Genomic DNA, 19,632 nt, shown 5'->3' with positions numbered 1-19,632 from the left:
AAATATATTTTATTTAAAAAAAGAAAAAAAGATCATAACCCTAATTTCAATGTGATATTTATGGCATGTTACTCGTTCCACAAAATACATCTAAAGAAAAGTTAAAAACTTCGCCCACAAGTGTTGAAGACCCTCTTTTTTTTTCTTTTTTCTTTTTTATCAAAGAAAGGTGTTGAAGACCAAAAAAAAAAAGTGCCATAAAGGTCTTCAACAGCTGATGTGGCATTTCTTTTAAGGCTTTTTTTTAGTGGATTAATGACATGGTTTAATTTAAACCATTAATTTTAAAAAGAAAGGTTAGAATTAAAGCAACTCCATGTGCAAAACTTGAAGAATAAAGTGAAAATTTTGAAAAAGGATCAAAAACAAAACCTTAAACCTTAAGAAGTGAAAAAGCATCTTAATCTACTATTTTACACTTTAATTCATGATAGCTAATAACATCCATTAATTCATACACGGTTTAAGTGAGTGAGCCAACCTGTAAAGCTACACTTCAAAATAACACGTGGCGAGCCACCATTGGTCGAATACACGTACTGTCCCTTTCTAATTAAGCGACACCTCATTCACTACGTGCTCAGCAAGGCCCATGCCAAAGCATTTTCCATATAAAAAGTACACAAATGCCACAGCACCCCAAAGGAGAAACTCACCAAACCCAACAACAAAAAACGTTTCTTCCAAGCAAAGAGAAAGAAAAAAAAAAAAAACTTGTGCGTGAGTCAAAGATTTTAGTCAGAAGAGAATGGCGAAATTTTCTAGGGCATCATCATCATCATCAACATCAACATCAACACTGTCGATGGAAATGGAGTTTCTCGTGGCCGAGGATCTGGATTTTGTACAAGTGGAGGAACAAGGTTTGTCGCACTGGGAATTCGTGAACGTTTCTGATGCTGACGACTCGGAGAAAGAGAATTCAGAGAAAGTAGAATCGGAGGAAGATAAAGATGAGAGAATTGGAGATGGGTTTGGTTCGTTAGGGTTTGAAAAGGACGAAACAATGGTGACCACCACCACCACCACCACCACGACGCATCATGTAGATCTTGATAATGATGATGATGATCATCATCATGGTCATGATCATGATGCGGGTTTGAAATTCCAAGGCGGGAATCGGAGATATGGGTATGGGTATGGTTATGATGATGTGGAGGAGAACGATGATGATGAGGACGATGGTGAGGATGACTTTGATGATGAGTTAGTGCCATGGGATGTGAGTGGCAAGTTTGGGAGACAGAGGATGAGGAAGTTAGGGAAAAGGGCGTTTCCGAAGATGTATAATTCGAAGAAGTCACCGTACCTGTTTGTGAGGCCAGGTTGCGTGCGTGGCAAGCATGGTATGGGAATGAAGCACAATTGCTAGGTCAGGTTGAAGATAATGAAAAATTAGTAGCGATTCGGAGATGGGTATTATTATCTGTTAGATTGGATTTTAGGTTTGTAATTACTTTCTATGGGGTTTGGGGGTTAAAATTGGTTCTTGGGGAGCTTAGTATATGTGGGGTTGTTATGTTAACTGCTTTGTTATCTTTCAATTGTCTATAAAAAGTATCATCTACTCTTTTAGTGGAAATTTGGTGCTTTAATTGGGGGCTTGGTATAGATATATGGTGGTTGTTATGTTAACTAACCTGTTATCTTTCATTTCAGTCTATAAAGATGCTTTATTTTTGGTTGTTTGTTTTTATTTATTGGTAATTGTTGTTGTTGTTTTGGGGGGTTTGGGTTGGTTTGGAACATTTGTGACAAATTTTGGGGGAAATGGGGATGGAAAATTGAAGATTTGGAACGGTGAAGGGAAACCCATTTTTGATCTTCTGTGGTATTTGGCAATTGCGTCTTTGCTGTTTGCTTTCTTGTCGATAGATATGGTTGAAGAAATGGGGATTCAGATGTTTGTGAAATAAAGTTGTGGATTTTTTTTTTTGTCTAAACACTTCAATTGGTAAAAGTAACCAAGAGTATGACTTCAAATGAATAGAATGGCCGACCCTAACTAGTCTAGGCTTGGCTGTTGTTGTTGATTATTTCTAGTGTTTGAAGGGGAAAAAGGGGGAAAGAAAGACACTCATTTATATTGGATAGCTTGGTATTTTGACTTTTTCATGTTCTATGGTTGTTATTATATTGTTCTATTTATAGAAGTTCTTAGAAGAGGATATACAGGGCTTAGAAGGCTGTTATTGTAACAGTTTTTCTGTATTCTTGTTGAGTTGAAGTTGAAGCTGTGCTGGGAAGGAAAGACAGACAATTGATTGGATGATTGTTTTTTGGTCTAAGAAGTGGCCAATGGTATGTGGGTTGAAAGGGTTTTGGCTAATTTTAACCGCTTTAGTGTATACTTGTGTCACACTTGATCTTTGTGTTGTTTCAAAAAGAAATGTTAGGAGAAATGATAGGGGATTAAGATGGTAAGGTATGCTGTTTATCAAGATATATTACACAGTTTACACTGGTGCGTATAAGTGGTTTCGTACCATATTCAAGTGCTCCTTGATGATAATCATTTGGTTTATGTATGGGTACTCTGGTGTCTTTCAATTAAGAAGGTAACATATTGTTTACTTTCAAGTTTCAACAAATAGAATGGTGAAAGGAATATATGTGGCTGACATGATAATTCTGTTTAGGATTCCATAGCTGACCTTAAAATTTTGGTGCTAAGGTTCGGTTGTTGTGGCTATATATTTCTTTAAACCCTGTTCTATGTCTGCAGGTTTGTTTGTTCATGAATGTTTATAAAGAATTCAGTGAACCTGGGGTTATTATGGCCCATTTTATTTCAGAAAGTGCAAGGAAAAAGATAAGGGAATTGCTGTATTGCTTAAATGCTAATTAGGTTCCCTGCTGAAGTAATTTAAACTTCATTCTTTCAGTGATTCAGAGGCAACATTGTGGAATTGACATGTTAATTTTTCTGATTCTCGAAAGCTCTTTAATTTCCTGATACATTGGCTTCAAATTTAATTTTTGCCAAGATTGTTTTCAATTGAGACGTTTATTGTACAAATCTCGCCTCATTATAATTATCAAATTATTCCCCCCACCCGAAAAAAAGATTTAAATTTTCGAGTGTGACATTTTTGTAAATAATCAAGTTGTGGATTCCACTGCCTCTTAGGATCTATTTGCAGGCAACATCAACCTTACCCCTTCAATTTCACTACCTTATACACCTAATGCATCTTACACCGTTGGCATCACGTTTAACACTTTTATGCCACACTAATACTTCCTGATCCACATTGTTAATGCCACTACTGAAAGAAAGATAATATTTGTGAATGCGTCTGTGAAGATTGTTCAGCTAGTGAAGTAGTCAAAATTGTGCGTTATCTATGTGCTTCATTTGGGTTCATCTCCCAATCCCCCCCACGGCCCACCATCACTTCTGGGCCACGTATAAAAAAATAGCATCAATTGAGTTCGGGGATGCAGGCCAAGATGGACTTTGTGGTTCTACTTAAGCTCTAACTGAAACAGTATAAGCAGTACACTGTCAAAATTTGGCCATTATTTGTCATTCACTCGTACATGTCCTACAGGGATACATCCAATGCTGAAGATAATTATTGGCCACAGCAATTAAGAGTACTTTTAGGGTGTTTTGTTTTTCATGGATGGTCGATGCCATGAGGCCCAGGACTGTCGTATTACTGGGTTAATGTCATCAAAATGAAGACATCTCTAGGCTGTATTGACAGTGCCACGGACCAGATGACGTATTTGATATACCGATTCAAGAAGGTATTTGGTATAAAATAATACTATGTTAATATTTGAATTCAATAAAAGAGTGACATGTGCACCAACTAATTATCCCATTAACAATGTGAGAGTAGTGGTGAAATGTTGATGTGATTATTTCAATTATTAGATTTTGCTATGGTATATGGTATTATTTGATACATACCACTTTTGCACCGACAGGCGTACTCGTAAGTAGAGTTGTAAACAAGACAAGCTTTATCGAGTAGTGCATGTTCAAGCTTGTCTCGTTAGGAAAAATAAAAAACTCGAGCTTGGCTTGAGCTTATGACAAGCCTAAAAATAGTGTTTGAACTTGAGCTTGTGGGAAAGTCAAAAAGTTTGAGCTTGGCTTGACTTAGCTTGATTAATTAGTCAAGCCAAACTTAAGCCTAATTACTAGTTTACTGTCCTCAAAATGAAGACATCTTTAGGTTGTATTGACAGTGCCACGGACCAGATGACGTATTTGATATACCGACTCGAGAATGTATTTGGTATAAAATAATACCATGTCAATATATGAATTCAATAAATGAGTGACATGTGCACCAACTAATTATCCCATTAACAATGTGAGAGTAGTGGTGCAATGTTGATGTGATTATTTCGATTATTAGATTTTGCTATGGTATATGGTATTATTTGATACATACCACTTTTGCACTAATAGGCGTACCAGTAAGTAGGACTGTAAATAAGCCAAGCTTTGTAGAGTAGTGCATGCTCAAGCTTGGCTCGTCAGGAAAAATCAAAAGCTTGAGCTTGTGACAAGCCTAAAAATAGTGTTTGAGCTCATGGGAAAGCCAAAAAACTTGAGGTTGGCTTGGCTTGGCTGAGCTTGATTAATTAGTCAAGCCAAACTCAAACTTAATTACTGGTTTATTGTCCTCAAAATGAAGACATCTTTAGGCTGTATTGACAGTGCCACAGACCAGATGACGTATTTGATATACCGACTCGAGAAGGTATTTGGTATAAAATAATACCATGTCAATATTTTAATTCAATAAATGACTGAAATGTGCACCAACTAATCATCCCATTAACAATGTGAGAGTAGTGGTGAAATGTTGATGTGATTATTTCGATTATTAGATTTTGCCATGGTATATGGTATTATTTGATACATACCACTTTTGCACCGACAGGCGTACCCCGTAAGTAGGGCTATAAATAAGTCGAACTTTATCGAGTAGTGCATGTTTAAGCTTGGCTCGTTAGAAAAAATCAAAAGCTCAAGTTTGACTTGAGCTTGTGACAAGCCTAAAAATAGTGTTTGAGTTTGAGCTCGTGGGAAAGCCAAAAAGCTTGAGTTTGGCTTGGCTTGACTTGATTAATTAGTCAAGCCAAACTCAAGTTTAATATCAAGCTCAAACTCGAGCTCAGGTCAAGTTTTTGAGCTTGAGATCTAAAAAACTTATATTATTAAATGCTTAAATCTCTAAAATTAAGAAAAAAGAAAAAGAAAATAGTATACTCATTTTATCATGTATCTAGTCTTACTTATGATTAGCCATTATTCAAATTAATAATTTACATAATTAAATTCATTCATTCATCATTCCTTGTCTATAGTTTCAACAATTGTTCAAAATACAATTTTTACATTCACGTTAGATGGTGAAGGACTAGAAAAATACCCGTTTGTAATTATTATGAATGAGAAAATACTTATATATTTCATAACTTTACTTTAGATGATTAATAGGGAAGGATCATATGTGGCCTACTTATTTATTTATTTATTTTTAAATGTAACTATAGTCTAAAGTGGTTCTTTATCAGTTTAAAGGGAATGAAAAAATTAAGGAAATATAAGTAATGGTCTCATGTTGGCTATGTCATTATTAAGATATGTGTAATAAGTATATTTAGCTAACACATAGAAACTTATAAATAAGTCTATGCTTAAATTGTTGTGTATCAAGCCTAATAGCACAGAAGTTTGTTCGTGAACAAATTTTTTTGCTTGGGCTCGACTCGTTTATTAACCGAGCCTAAAATTAAGGCTCAAGTTTGACTTATTTATAAACAAACAAATATGAACAAGTTTTTTATTGAGCCAAGCCCGAGTTATTCACGATCGGCTTGGTTCATTTACAGCCACACGAGCCGTAAGTGAGTCTCAACGTGTTTCAAAACACTACCAAAGCCCAAATAGCCTTTTCTTTTTTCTTTTTTCTTTCTTTTCTTTGTTTGGGAGCGAGGCCCAAATGACCTTTTCACCATATCTTTAGATTTTAGACTCACTAGCCTCCATCTATGTGCTCAGAGCGCACGTGTTGACAATTTGTTTAACAACACAGTGGTAAAATAGGGGATATTTGCAGATTAGTTGTGTAAGGGTCTACAATATAGTAAGTTAACATGCGTTTGAAAGGAATTTGTTTAACGACACAGTGGTAAAATAGGGGATATTTGCAGATTAGCTGTGTAAGGGTCTACAATATAGTAAGTTAACATGCGTTTGAAAGGAATAAGGAAACTAGCATCTCGAGTTTTAGAAACTCGAGATCCATATTAAAACTTGGGTTTCAGATACTCGCTTTGCGAGTCTTGTGCTAGATAAGTTAGACAGAAAATGCCACATAGATCTCGAGTTTTAAAGACTCGAGTTCTAAAAAGCAAAACTGAATATCTGAGACTCGATTTTGGTACTTCAACAACAACAGAATTGAAGAAAGAACCAATGATCTGACAACGAAGAAGAACGATCTGACGACGAAGAACAGCGATGAAGAACAGATCTAAATGGGTGATTGGATGATCTGGGTTTGATCTGCACGAAGAACTCAGAAGATCGTAAGGAAGAAGAAGTGAAACTCGAGTGAGGTTGCCGATGAGAGGAGACGAGAGTTTTTTGCTGCTGATAAGATGCGCTTGTCTCCGCTGATGGGTTTGCCGATGGGTTTTCTGATGTCTACGCTTGTCTCCGGTGATGGGTTTGTATGTTTGGTGTGAGAGTGTTCTGGAGTCTCTGCTGATGGTGATGTCTGCGCTTGTCTCAGGTTGGGATTTGTATGTTTGGGTGCGAGAGTGTTTCGGTCTGGACGCTGTGGTGAAATATGATCACAAATCGAGTTTTAGAAACTCGATTTCAATGTGGCTCCTCGTGGAAAATAACCAATGTCAGATGCTTATAGCTCAAAATCTCAAGTATTAGAAACTCGATTTCCGCCCAAAACTTGAGTTTTAGAAACTCGAGATGCTATTTTTTCACTTTGTTTTGAAACTGGGCAACTAACGAAATTCTTAGCAATCTAATGTTAAATGGAAAAAAAATTCGGTAAAATATGACCAAGACATTTCGTGTATATCTATGTTTATATTCATACTTCAAAGAAAAAAGAAATTTTCAAAAAAGATTAAAAAAAAAAAAAAATCTATTAGTAATGCATCTTTAGTTTTGAAAATATATACAATAACAACAATAAAGCTTTAATTAAAAAAAAAAAAATTTGGATCAGTCATAAATTCTCAGCAAATTAGTCATGGTGGGTTACATGTATTATTTTCTTTCATTTTATTTTACCTAAAGTCATACTTTCTATAATTTCTATATAAAATGAAAACTAAGTTTACTTATTTATATAAGATTAAGCTGAAGATCAAGTGAAGTCAATCGGTTATCTCAAAAAAAGAGTGGAAGTCGATTGGTGTCAACTTGTTTTCATTTCTTTTTTTTAAACAAACACAATGAGAGAGAGAGATTATAAATTACAACTCCTAACTTTAACGTGTTCTCAACTCAATATTTTAAGTTTCATTAATTTTTTTCATTTTAATTAAGAGGAGAGTTTATCTCTGTCGGTAGTTAAGTAGCTAGTTGTATTTAAAGTCAAGCTATTAGGGAATCAGGAAATGGGAAGTTACAGAAAGATGGTTATTAGTATCAATAGGTTACGCGGATCCTGATTCTAGTTTGAATCAGGATGGTTATTAGTATCAATAGGTTACAGAAAGATGGTTACTAGTTTGAATTTTGACCTAACAAGGCCATGTGATGTGTCTACAAAAAAGTAGGTTACGTGGATCCTGATTCTATCAATAGGTTTTGTACGCAGGGAGCAATTTATCTGCAACTTTAAAGCTCACTTATTGGATGATGTTCAGAAATTTTTTACTGCTGTATCGTTTTTGTAAAATTTACTTTTGTTTCTAAATCTTCCAACAGGGTTTCTGCAAGTTTGCTTTCACGCTATAACTCATCCACTGATGTATTGCTTTGGTTGGACTTGGAGGAAACACCTTCAACTTTTAATGCTGCTTTAGTAGCTGTTTTATTTATCCTAATCAACTTTGATAAATAAAACTTTCTTACTTTATTAGTCAGGTCTTCAAGTCGATTACAAACTCGAATCAAGTTCAAATCTTTAATTTTTCATGTAAAAAGGAAAAAAGTTGATATAGATTTTATCTAAACGAGCATTTAAAAAAAATAATTTTCACATAAATATAATGCTATATATAAGCTGAGTCAAGCCACATGTTTAGATTTTGTAATTTTATGATCGAAACCCATTACAAGTAACAAGTGCAAAGCTCAAATTGTTTATTCTAGAGCCTTGAGTCGAGCCACATGCTTAGATTTTGTAGTTTTTATCAAACCCATAACAAGTAACAAGCAAGGCAAATTTGTTTATTCTAAAGGGCTATGATTGCAAGTTTGTTCATAAACAAAATAACATTCTTTAACTCAGCTTGTTTATAAAACAAAGCTTTAAAATCAAGCTCAAAACATAGACCCACAAGGAAAGCCAACCAAATTCACTATATTACAACCATTTTCAATCAAATTTAACAAAAATAAACTAAACTTTCACAAACATAAACTAACTCACAAACCACACATATACAAACTCAGGATACCCAATTAACTCTCTCACACAAAAATAGATAAATACTCAAATTATGCTTTGAAGAAACTTCATGTTTTTCTAAAGCTCTTCACCTCTTTTTATGTGGGAGGACATTTGGGAAAAAATCACCAAAATTTTTTCAACAATAACTGTTAATAAGACTTCTAAATAAAACTTTTTGAGTAATGTTACAATCACAAACTATTTTATAATATTTTTATAAACTATTGATATGGTAAATTTTTATTAATTCTAATATGGGTTCATTACTAACATCATATTTATGTTTACCAATAATTATTTGAAAATTACTAAAGTCACATCAGCAGTTTGTAAAAATATTGTAAAATAGTTTATGTATGTATTGCTCAAACTTTTTTATGGATAAATTAAGAATACTTAATTTCTTGCTCAATAAGAAACTTTTATTCCATAGTCCATTCTATGGAAAAGACTTTTCTAGCACACCAAAAAAAAAAAAAAAAAAATCATTTTTTTCCATAACAAGAAAATCTAACCAAGTCATGTTAAGGAAAATCTATTTTTGGCCCACCAAGAAAAAAACCTTATCTAACCAAATTAAGAAAAAGTTAAGATTTTTAACCTTTTATATTTCTGCAGTGCGTGCAAAAATTTTGGTCAATAAATGCATTTGTAAGAAATGTCGCATCTTTCAGTGGGAAAGATGGATTTTTTAGGCTCTTCAGATTTCAACCATAGATGATCAGTTGATCCGTCAACATACTAGCTAGCTGATCAGATGTACACTTGTACTATCAATTACCGATAATCACTAATTCTTGATTTCTTTTATCTTTTTTTGTTTTTGGTTTTTATCTTCTTCTTTTTTTTGGTTTTTTTGCTTCAAGTTCAACCCCAGCAATTGATTTTTATTAAATTTATTTGTTTCAACGCTAGCACTTGATTTTAATATTTGTATAATAAACCTTTATTATATTAAAAGAAGATTTTTCATGAATTCAGCAAAAGGTGAATTTCGATAAGTTAAGAAAGTGAATTTGGTTATGGATCGTGCTAATTTGCAGGGGTTATATCACTAATGACTGAAAAATAGGCAATTTTTTTTACTTTTTAGTGCTGTACCTCTCTCAATTAATGTACGGCCTAGGCAAAAATGTGAAGGGCTCGAGGCATTTAGCTTGTAAGCAGACAGTTTCAATGAAAAAATGTAGTTTAAATATTATAATTGTGTTTTTGAGAGCAAATATGAACTCTGTTTAAGACATTCTTTCATACTTTTTTTTCTTTTTCTTTTTTCTAGAGAGAATAAATAAAGTTTAGCACATTCCTCAAAGAGAATAATTCACTAAATCTTTACAAATAATTCTCACATAATCTTTTTGATAATCATGAAACTAAACTTTTTGTTTTTTGTTTTATATATTATATATGTCCTAGTTTAGATAAATGATCAATTTTTTTAGTGGTGAGTACTGTCTAGTGTCTACTGAGAAGGCACAATATTAACCTTTGAATCTTCTATATATTTAGTGTTAATTAACCCTGCGTTTAGACCTTATCATTTATTTGTATAATTGGAATAAGATGCTTTAGTGTCTAGCTTGTGTTTTGCCAAAATATTAACCCCATTGCATGGCTTAAAAATTCTTTAAGCAAAAATAAAATAGTAATGTGTAACTTGGCTGCATTTGATATATATGAGGCTGTATGTTGCAACAAATTTGATTTCATTTTTTAGCCAAATTCAAAATCTAAGTAGTAATTTAAAAATCCTTTAAACGTATGTAAGGTGAGTAAAGAGACAAGTGGTTAATTACTAAGATAAATGCATATAAGTAGTGGAGCTATTTTTGAATCCTAATGTGTTTGGATTTTGGATGAGCTTATTTTCATAATTTTTTTTGGTTTATTGTGCAACACAGTACATTAAAAAAGGTGATGTTTAAAAATGTCGTGTTGTACATTCTATTTTTAGATGAAAATTAGCTCATTCAAATGAATGAAATTGAGCAAAGTTATATGAAGCTATATTCCTCAAAATTATCCCTTAATTTCCTTCTAACAATTAAATTGTCAATATAATCTTTATTTTCTTAATTAAAGATTTATATCTATCTCCTTCAGATTTACAACATTAACATTAAGAACACTAACTTGTGTTTAGGAGAAGAATTTTAAAATTTCTTAAAACATTAAAAAAAAAAGGATTTAATTGATGCAAATTCAACAATATCAGTCTTATAAATTTAAGTTTTCATTGTTTAAATAAGTACCTATAAAAATTAAGAATTACAATGTTATTATTATTACAATGATGATAAAGATGGTGGTAAATAAGTGTAGTAGTGGTAGTGATGGTGGTAAACGTGCGGGGTAGTGACTATGGGGGATAATGGTCGCAACAATAGGTTGAAGTGGTGGCAGTAACTAACGATTGTGGTGGTTGTGAGGGATGGTGCTGCTGACATTAGTGCCGAAGGTGGTGGTGATGGCTTCATAATGGTGTTGGCCGGTGGTGGTGTTAACAATTCTACCATTTGGTGGATTTAATATTTTGAAATAATTTGTTAGTAGAATTTAAATTTCATAAGCTTTAGCTGCCAATATATTTAGAATTAGAATTTGTATAATATTTAAGGTTTTAAACATATTTTAAATGTAATTTTAATTGTGACCATTATGGATATCAATTTTATTTTAAAGATTTTTTTATGCTAAAATTAATTCTATGTAGCTAGTGGGGGCGGGGGGCGGGTGGGGAGAGAAGCAATGAACTTAATTGTCATATTAGTAATTCTTTACTTTCTCCCTCTTGCATATTTATCATCAAATTGTGGACCTTCTTCTCTGCGTTTCACACCTGGAATTGTTGGAGTTTTAGCTTTTGTTTTACGCACATAGCTAATTAGTCATTGTTGGAGTTTTAGCTTTTGTTTTACACACATGGCTATTAAGTCTCATGCATTGTTATTATTATCGTAAGATACACATCGAATGGAATGAAAAAAAAAAAAAAATCATATTATGTTCATGAATCATACAATATATAGAGATGTGGATAGTATATAGATCGTACATACATATTACACAATACATATACATGATTGAGCCCAATAAACTAACATTAGACTTGGTTAAAATTTGTGTTTTGGCTTGAATACAATGAGTTATTAGACTTGTTTTTAACATAAAAATTATTAAGTTACTAGATTGATTCCAATAAATTAATATGTTTCATGAGTTCTTTTTTTTCTTTTTTCTCTCCTACGTACAAAATTTGGACGACACACTTGACACTTTACTTTCACATTTACAACTTTTTATTTATAATATGAATAAGATATTAAATGACAACAAAACTATTTTTTGATTTGTTATTATTGTTATAAGTCAAAAAATTTAGAATACATATAAGAAATATAAAGAAAAAAGTTATTGAAATAAAAAAATAAGAAGAGATAGTAAATGTTGACAATGATAAATAAAATGTTAATGAAGAAATAATTTTTGCAAGATGATGAAAACAATGATAACATTGACTTAGATTATGTTAATTAGGCAAGATGATAATTCTAATGAGAAATAAATTATTATTTTGGCATAAATATTATGTGTAGGTACTCAAGAATTCTTGACTTTGGTTTTGGCTTTTTGGCTTAATTGCTTTGCCTTGAATTCTTTTTTGTCCCACATTGGAAAGATGACTTCCCTCCTTCTACCTTATAAGGCATGAACCAATGAAAAAGAGTACCAACCAAACTAGTGGTACTCTTTCTCATTGGTTCATGCCTTATAAGGTAGAAGGAGAGAAGTCATCTTTCCAATGTGGGACAAAAAAGAATTCAAGGCAAGGCAATCAAGCCAAAAAGCCAAAGCCAAGAATTCTTGAGTACCTACATTATGTATTATCACTTTTAAGTTTGATTACTCTGAATATAGATGTTATACATATATTTTAATTTGATTTATATTTAGTTAGTTTTGTTAAACATTATTATATAAGTGATGATTAAATTAGTCATTAGTTGAACATGTTAGGGCCCTGTTTGGTAGAGTAGTTTAAAAACATGTTTTCAGTTTTTAAACAACATTACATATATTCCATACACTTTTTCATCCATACGTATTTAAAAAAAATACAAACAACGTTACTAGAACAATGTTACCAAACGGCCCCTAGAGCATTAGTGGCTGGGGATGCAAAAAAAAAAAAAAAAACTCATTTTACAGTTTCAAACACTATTTTATCTATTTTACCAACTCATTTTACAACTCACCTTATATTCTAGTTTTTTTTTTTACATACAACTCAATAAAATAATATAAATTACATAATAAAATAATAAAAAATATTATATATGCAAGAAGAGAGAGAGAGTGTGTGAGAGATTAAAATATTATATTTTTGTTTACAATCCCATGAATAGTAAATTTGCATATATGCAATCTTATTGTGGTAAGGATGGAAATTTTTTTTATCCATTACTATCATGCTTTTGTGAGTAACAAACACACCTTTACTTTACGCTTTGTTTGTTTGGCTGAAAAACTTTTTCTGAAGATAGTTTTCCACATTTTTCAGTGTTTAGTAGCACAAAAAAAAAAAATAATAATAATAAACGAAAAACTATTTTTAGTCAACGGAAAATCCTAATAAAAATAAGGCTTATTTTCTATAGGTTGTTTTTCAAATATTTTTCTGAAAAACAATCTCTCTTTCACGGTAAGCTCTCTCACTTTTTCTCTCCTCACACCTTCACTGTCATTAGTTCTGGTCTCTCCTCTTCCATAGATCTCTCTCTCTCTCTCTCTCACTCTCTCTCTCACTCTCTTTCCTTTATAACACAGTTCTTTGATTATATTTTTTCCCCTCACTGATTTGTCAAGAGCTCCGACTTGCAAAGGAGAACATATTTGTAGTGGTAATTATTTCATTCCTCTCTACCAAAATCCCAATTCTTTGCTTTGAATTTCAAGCTTGATTTTATTTTTTCTTTAAGAAATTTTCGGTTTGATGGATTCCAAGCAGAAGTTACTTCTTTTTCGCACATAAAAGTGCAAAAGAAAAATACTAATTAAAAAAATAAGAAGAAGAAAGAATGAATAAAGTAAAATATGAAAATTTTAAACATGGTGCCTATATGTCTCTAATTTGCTTTTACATAGGACTATTTTTACGGTAAATTAATAATATTTTTATAAATGAATGATAATCGTTTAGGAAAATTGTATTTGTTGGCAGATACATTATGTAAATACATAATTTAGAGTAATATTGAAGACTTGTGGTTGATCATAATAGACAATTAGTGTACCAGCAAAAAGAGTAGACAATTTAAAATTATTGTTATTTGTATTTATTGAAGATGTATTTCCCTATCTATTATATATATATATATATATATATGTACGTATGTATGTATGTACGTATGTAAGTTATTGTCCATATATGAGTAAGATGAGTAATAAAGATCATGAAAATTTGACAACTAATTTTGATTTTATCTATTGTCAAAATTTTAGTATGAAAACCAAATTCATTTTTGGTTTTTTATTTTATTTTATATTGATTACATTAGTTGGTTTACATAATACACATGTTTTAAATGATACAATTAAAAAAAAATTGTATACCAAACACTAGAAAACATTCTCTAGCTCATTTTCAAGGTCGTTACCAAACACCGAAAAATGAGATAGTTTTCTAGCAAATGCTCTTTGGAAAATGAACAATTTTCCAAAAATGTTAATGCTGAAACAAATAGAGCATTAAAGATATCTTATTTTATACACATTAACTATCTATTTTGGGAAAATTTTTATGGAAAATTGAAAAAACTGTCAAAATAAATAATTATTTTTTTGTTTTTTCATAAAAAATTTTCTAAAATGGTTTACTAATGTATACTCTAAAGGCACACATTATTAAATTTCATTTATTATTTACAAGAATCTTGGGGATCTTATTTAAGAGCATGAAATATGATGTTTCATACACTTGGTGAATAAATTAATGTTTTGACAAGGACAACAGACAACTAAAAACAGCATAGGTTTTTTAGTTATTGGTATGTATTTTTTTAATGAGCCAGGTACCACAATAGCTGCGGGTAAAGTTAGAATAATGGGTATAGAAAATACTTGGGAGAGAAACAGCGGTAGTAAACTAGTGATCATGGGGAAGAAGTGCCCCAATGCGGGTCTTCCGGTGGGAAGGACGAATCTGTGAAAGCTGTCAGCAGTCTGAGACTCTCACTGTCACAGGTTAGTGATGTCTATATCAGGGGATGTCCATTAATTGGTGGATACCACTGTGGCAATAGCAGTTAATTTTTACTTATCTTACTGTTTTAGACTTTAAGATGATTGACATCCACAACACCCAAGAACCAGTTGGTTCCTTTTTTTTTTTTTTTTTTTTTAAATTTATTTTTTATTAAATATTTTTATTTTTATTTGTGTAGAGGTAAATATAGAAGTGAATAAGTGACTGTGACTATGAGTCTATGACCCCAAATAGAAAGTTGGTGGGAAACTCTGATACATAGGCATAGGTACAATTTCCCTACACCCCAACGAACACACAGACACGCCCCACAATCAATTGGACTGATATAATTATCAATGTGATATTAATAACCTTTTCTTTTTGTTAGTTTTTTATTTGTTGTTGTTGTTGATGATACTGTTCTTCTTCTTTTTTATATGGTTTTTGATGCTTTGTAAGACCATGGACTGTGGGAGGTTTATTTTACTTACACATTACCAAAATTTGATGTTGATGATGATGATGATGATTATGTTGGTTTTTTGGCGGCGTTGCAATGGTGTAGTTCTACTTTTAACTCTTGAATGCTTTTGAACAAGGAATTCCTACTTGTTTACCACTTACAAGTGTCTTCAAAAGCTGGCGCACAATTAGCTCACTACTAGGAGGTAAAATGACCCACAAATCCAAAACTCAAGAATAACACACCAGCACCACCACCACCAAGAACAACCCCATCCATTAACAAGAGCACCCAACTAAAGAAGACCCTTTAGTTTTAGAGCTGCCTCACTTTTACAAAAGCAAGAATCAGAAAGAGAGTACCAAAAAAAGATTGAAAGAGAATGTGAAGGGTGATCTCAGTAGTGGGAACAAGGAGGATGAGGCAGCAAGGGGGACTAATGGGGGCTTCAAGATGCCAAGACTGTGGGAACCAAGCTAAGAAAGAGTGTGTGTACATGAGGTGCAGGACTTGCTGTAAGAACAAAGGTTTTCAGTGTGAAACTCACGTCAAGAGCACTTGGATCCCTTTGTATAGGAGGCGCCAGAGGCAGCAACATCAACAGCAACATCAACAGCAACAGCTTGCAGCTGTTCTTCCACAGGAACTTCAGGGACATAGCCCTAAGAGGCACAGACAAATCCACTCTTCAGGTACTGTTTCTCACACATTAATAAGATCCACAAAGATTTATATGTGTGAGAAAGAGAAAGCAACCACCCAAAAAAAAAGAAAAAAAAATCTTTTTCTAGTAATGAATGTGATCTTTTAGGTAACCCTAAAGAGACTCTCTTTTTCTCTACTCTACTGTTAGAATCTGATCCTTAAGAAACACAATCTGGTTTTTGTAATTTTGCTCTTATATATACACTTAATATTATTGGTGGGTATTTATTTATTTATTTAGGTTCAGGAGAGGCAAAATTTCCAGCTGAAGTGCAGTCAATGGCAACATTTCGTTGCATTCGTGTGAGCTCAATGGATGATGAAGATGATGAATATGCATTTCAAACTGCTGTGACCATTGGAGGCCATGTATTTAGGGGTGTTCTCTATGATCAAGGCCTTGAAAGTCGTCACACTAGTACTGTAGGTGAAAGCTCCTCCAGCCGTGCACATCAGCAACCTAACAATCTTCTCAATGCTGCTACACTTGCAACTATCACTCCCAATTCAGCTTCCACAGAACAATTTCTTCCTCCTTCATATCCTTTTTCACTTAATGCTTTCATGCCTGGTATGCAATTTCTTCCACGCCCGAGAACTTAAAGAGGAACTCAAAGGTTGAAATGCAGAGAGTTCATTTCACGGTTAATATTTTGTTTCTAACAATTTAATGATTAGAAATTTGAGAAGGAAATGAATTAATAGAGGGGTATGAGCTTTGAAATACTCATTCAACCTCTTTGCCTTCCTATATATATCTATTTATCTCAACAAGTTTGCATATTTGTTCTTGTTCTAGTATATAGCCAGTGCTTAAATATATATGGAACTAAAAATAATTAGAAAGGAAAGTAAAGGACCTTATTCTTGTTTTATATATTCGAATTCCAATGCCTGATTTATTTTTTTTGCTTCTCATTTGATATTTTAATTCTAGCCTGATCCAGATAGGTTATGCAGTTTGTCTTATTGTTCATTTCTTTATTGCATTGCCTTCTGAGTTTAGGTAAATTCTAGTTGTTGTTTATGAATTTTGAAGCTACCTTTTCCCATTTACCCGTTTCTTTGCCGGCTTGAATCAATGCTAAGACAAAACTACAAAGATTTGAAGGTTATTTATTTATAATATTCCACCCATGCATATGCATCAAGCCCAAAATGTTCCATAAAACACACACACAAAAACACTCAGAGGGAACATGATGCATGGAGGTGAGCAGGTGTAGCTTAGCATCTACTTTTGTTTATTTCAGTCGTCAAGATAAAATGCAGAAAAAATTGAGAGGGTTTTACCTAATTTGAACCATTTCACTTGAAATGGAAATAATTCATTTCATGATTTTATTTAAAATATTTTTTAAATTTACTAATATACAGAATGATATTTTGTGTTAGGTGCATTTTAAGATTTGTAATATTTAATTTAAACCACGAAATAAACCAATTTCAAATGAATAGGAACCTTTTCCAATCAATTTTTATAGGAAATATATATATTTTTTTAAGATGAAGATGGAAATTTTTTTCATGATGCATTATTATGTTTTCTTGCTTCTGGCTTGAGATGAGTTTGTTTTCCATGAATGCGTAAGAACACGTAGATAGACTATCTTCTCCCATTTCATTTTCTTGTAATACATGGTACTTGATCGAACATTATAGTTTTTATTTTATTCTAAGTTTAAGAAGTTGTGGGGAATAACTCTATATATTTATAAAGCAGAAGCTAGCCCCTCTAGGTGAATATTTTAAGTATTACAAACAGGACTAGGTGCGCATCTTATGGATTTCGATGATGATAGCTTTTTATAAGAAAGCAATATAGAAACCCCTTGCTTAATCTTTTATGCTAAAGATACATAGACGCTAGGTTGGGAAAAGATTGATACCCACAATGACACTACCACTGAATATATCCTTTGTACTTGAAAGATAGAGGCAGGTACAAAAGCCATTGTGCAGTGGTTCTATACTTATATCCAGCATTGATGCATCTAAGTCGACCTCCCTAAGAAATTCATATACAATGGAATCTTACTCACTGTGAGCTTCCAAGTGATCACTTGCCTGCCAATTATGGTCGGGTAAAATCATTGATTTGAAAGTTGGAGAAAAGATTTCCATAGGAATAATATTATAGTTAACAATATAGATGGAGAAAAAGGAAATATGAGGTGGGGCAATCAATTTGTCTTTTTAACATGTGGGTAGTGATGTTTTTGGTTAAAATATATTAACAAACCTTGTCCAGAAAGCATAGCTTGCACTGAAATGCTGCATACATTGTACAATGACCAAAGGGAAGAGAAAGATGGGGCTTCTTTATGAATACCAATAAAAAGCAAGAAAGAAAAGAAAGATTTACACTTTTTAGTAGGGTTTTGATTTGATTTCTATGTTTATTATATTGGCATTGAAATCTTGAGGTTAGTATTAAAAAAAAATGCGATTGTTGTCTCTTTCATTAATTAGTTTTCCATCAATGCTTTAAACTTACTACCAAGTCATCCATGAATTTCATTAGGATAAACATAGAAGAGTTAATTTAATTTCTGCATATAGTTCTATGTTGGATATTGAGCACCAACTGTGAAAATCTATGTTCCAAAGAGGATGTTTTGGCACTTCAACTAAGGCAAGGGTTTGACCTTGAATTTCATAATTAGAATAAACATAGAAAGACTTGTTTAATTTTTATTTTTATTTCCTGTATGTAGTTCTTTAAATTATATAGTAAATATATCATTGAAAAGGATTCTTTGGCACTTGGCACTTCAACTAAAATAGTGATTAAATATTTAAGAAAAGACATATAAATAAATGAATGATTACTTCTTCTGAAATTGACAAACTTTTACATAACCACTGGCTAGCTATTGAGATTGTAACTTTTAAGGATTTGATAGATCGCAATGGGCTGCAGTGTATTGGTACTTTAATGAAATCAATTATAAGAGAAAATATGCATAACTAAAGAATGTTTAACCATAGCAAGAAAGGGGTATACCTTTGATATGAGATTTCACTTTGTGATTGCTTGTACAAAATTATGATTTTTTTCCTTCTTGTTGCATATATCCATGAATTGACATTTATGTATTCTATTGTTTTTTATTTATTTATTATTATTATCAAAATTTAATTTTGAGATAACCACAATTCATCATTTATGACATAGCATCGACATCCAATAATAATTTTTGAATTGATGGGATGTGGTAAAAGGTTTTTGGTAAAACCCAAAGAAGCGTGAACCTTTCATTTTTCACCAAATCTTTCACCAACTTCTGAAGCGAATGATTATGATTGATTGGTTTCATGACTAATTTGGTTTGCAATGTTATTTTAATTTCATGCTTACTCTTCCAATAGATGAAGTTTGCAGATTTGCGTCGAATGTGGTGCTCCCAAAAAGTACGTTACAAAGGTTTCAAACCCTAGCCAAAAAGGAATAAAGAGAGTTGTATTGCCGATTAATTCATTTTAGTGTATGTCCATTTCTTAGTAATTTGAAAATTGCTGGTTTTCCAGCTCACTAGAGGTTTGGCTACAAACTAGTATCAACTTATGTTTGCATAGTTTTTCATGTTAAG

General features: G+C 32.3%; 2 protein-coding genes across 2 annotated transcripts; both read left to right on the top strand.

Moving 5' to 3' along the window:
* The first annotated feature begins 628 nt into the window (after positions 1 to 628).
* Positions 629 to 1,691, top strand: LOC126705406 (uncharacterized). Its single transcript, XM_050404402.1, has one exon. It carries the CDS (start codon positions 749 to 751, stop codon positions 1,373 to 1,375), a length of 627 nt encoding a protein of 208 aa, XP_050260359.1. The 5' UTR covers positions 629 to 748; the 3' UTR covers positions 1,376 to 1,691.
* Positions 1,692 to 14,725: 13,034 nt separating this feature from the next.
* LOC126707268 (protein SHI RELATED SEQUENCE 3) lies at positions 14,726 to 16,914 on the top strand. Its single transcript, XM_050406858.1, has 3 exons — positions 14,726 to 14,867; positions 15,471 to 16,026; positions 16,281 to 16,914. Exons 2-3 carry the CDS (start codon positions 15,753 to 15,755, stop codon positions 16,640 to 16,642), a joined length of 636 nt encoding a protein of 211 aa, XP_050262815.1. The 5' UTR covers positions 14,726 to 14,867; positions 15,471 to 15,752; the 3' UTR covers positions 16,643 to 16,914.
* The last annotated feature ends 2,718 nt before the right edge of the window (positions 16,915 to 19,632 follow it).

Source organism: Quercus robur, chromosome 11 (assembly GCF_932294415.1).
Source record: "Quercus robur chromosome 11, dhQueRobu3.1, whole genome shotgun sequence".
NCBI classification, from domain to species: Eukaryota; Viridiplantae; Streptophyta; class Magnoliopsida; order Fagales; family Fagaceae; genus Quercus; species Quercus robur.
Note: the sequence above shows the minus strand (reverse complement) of the source record. Positions and strands in the feature narration are given on the sequence as shown.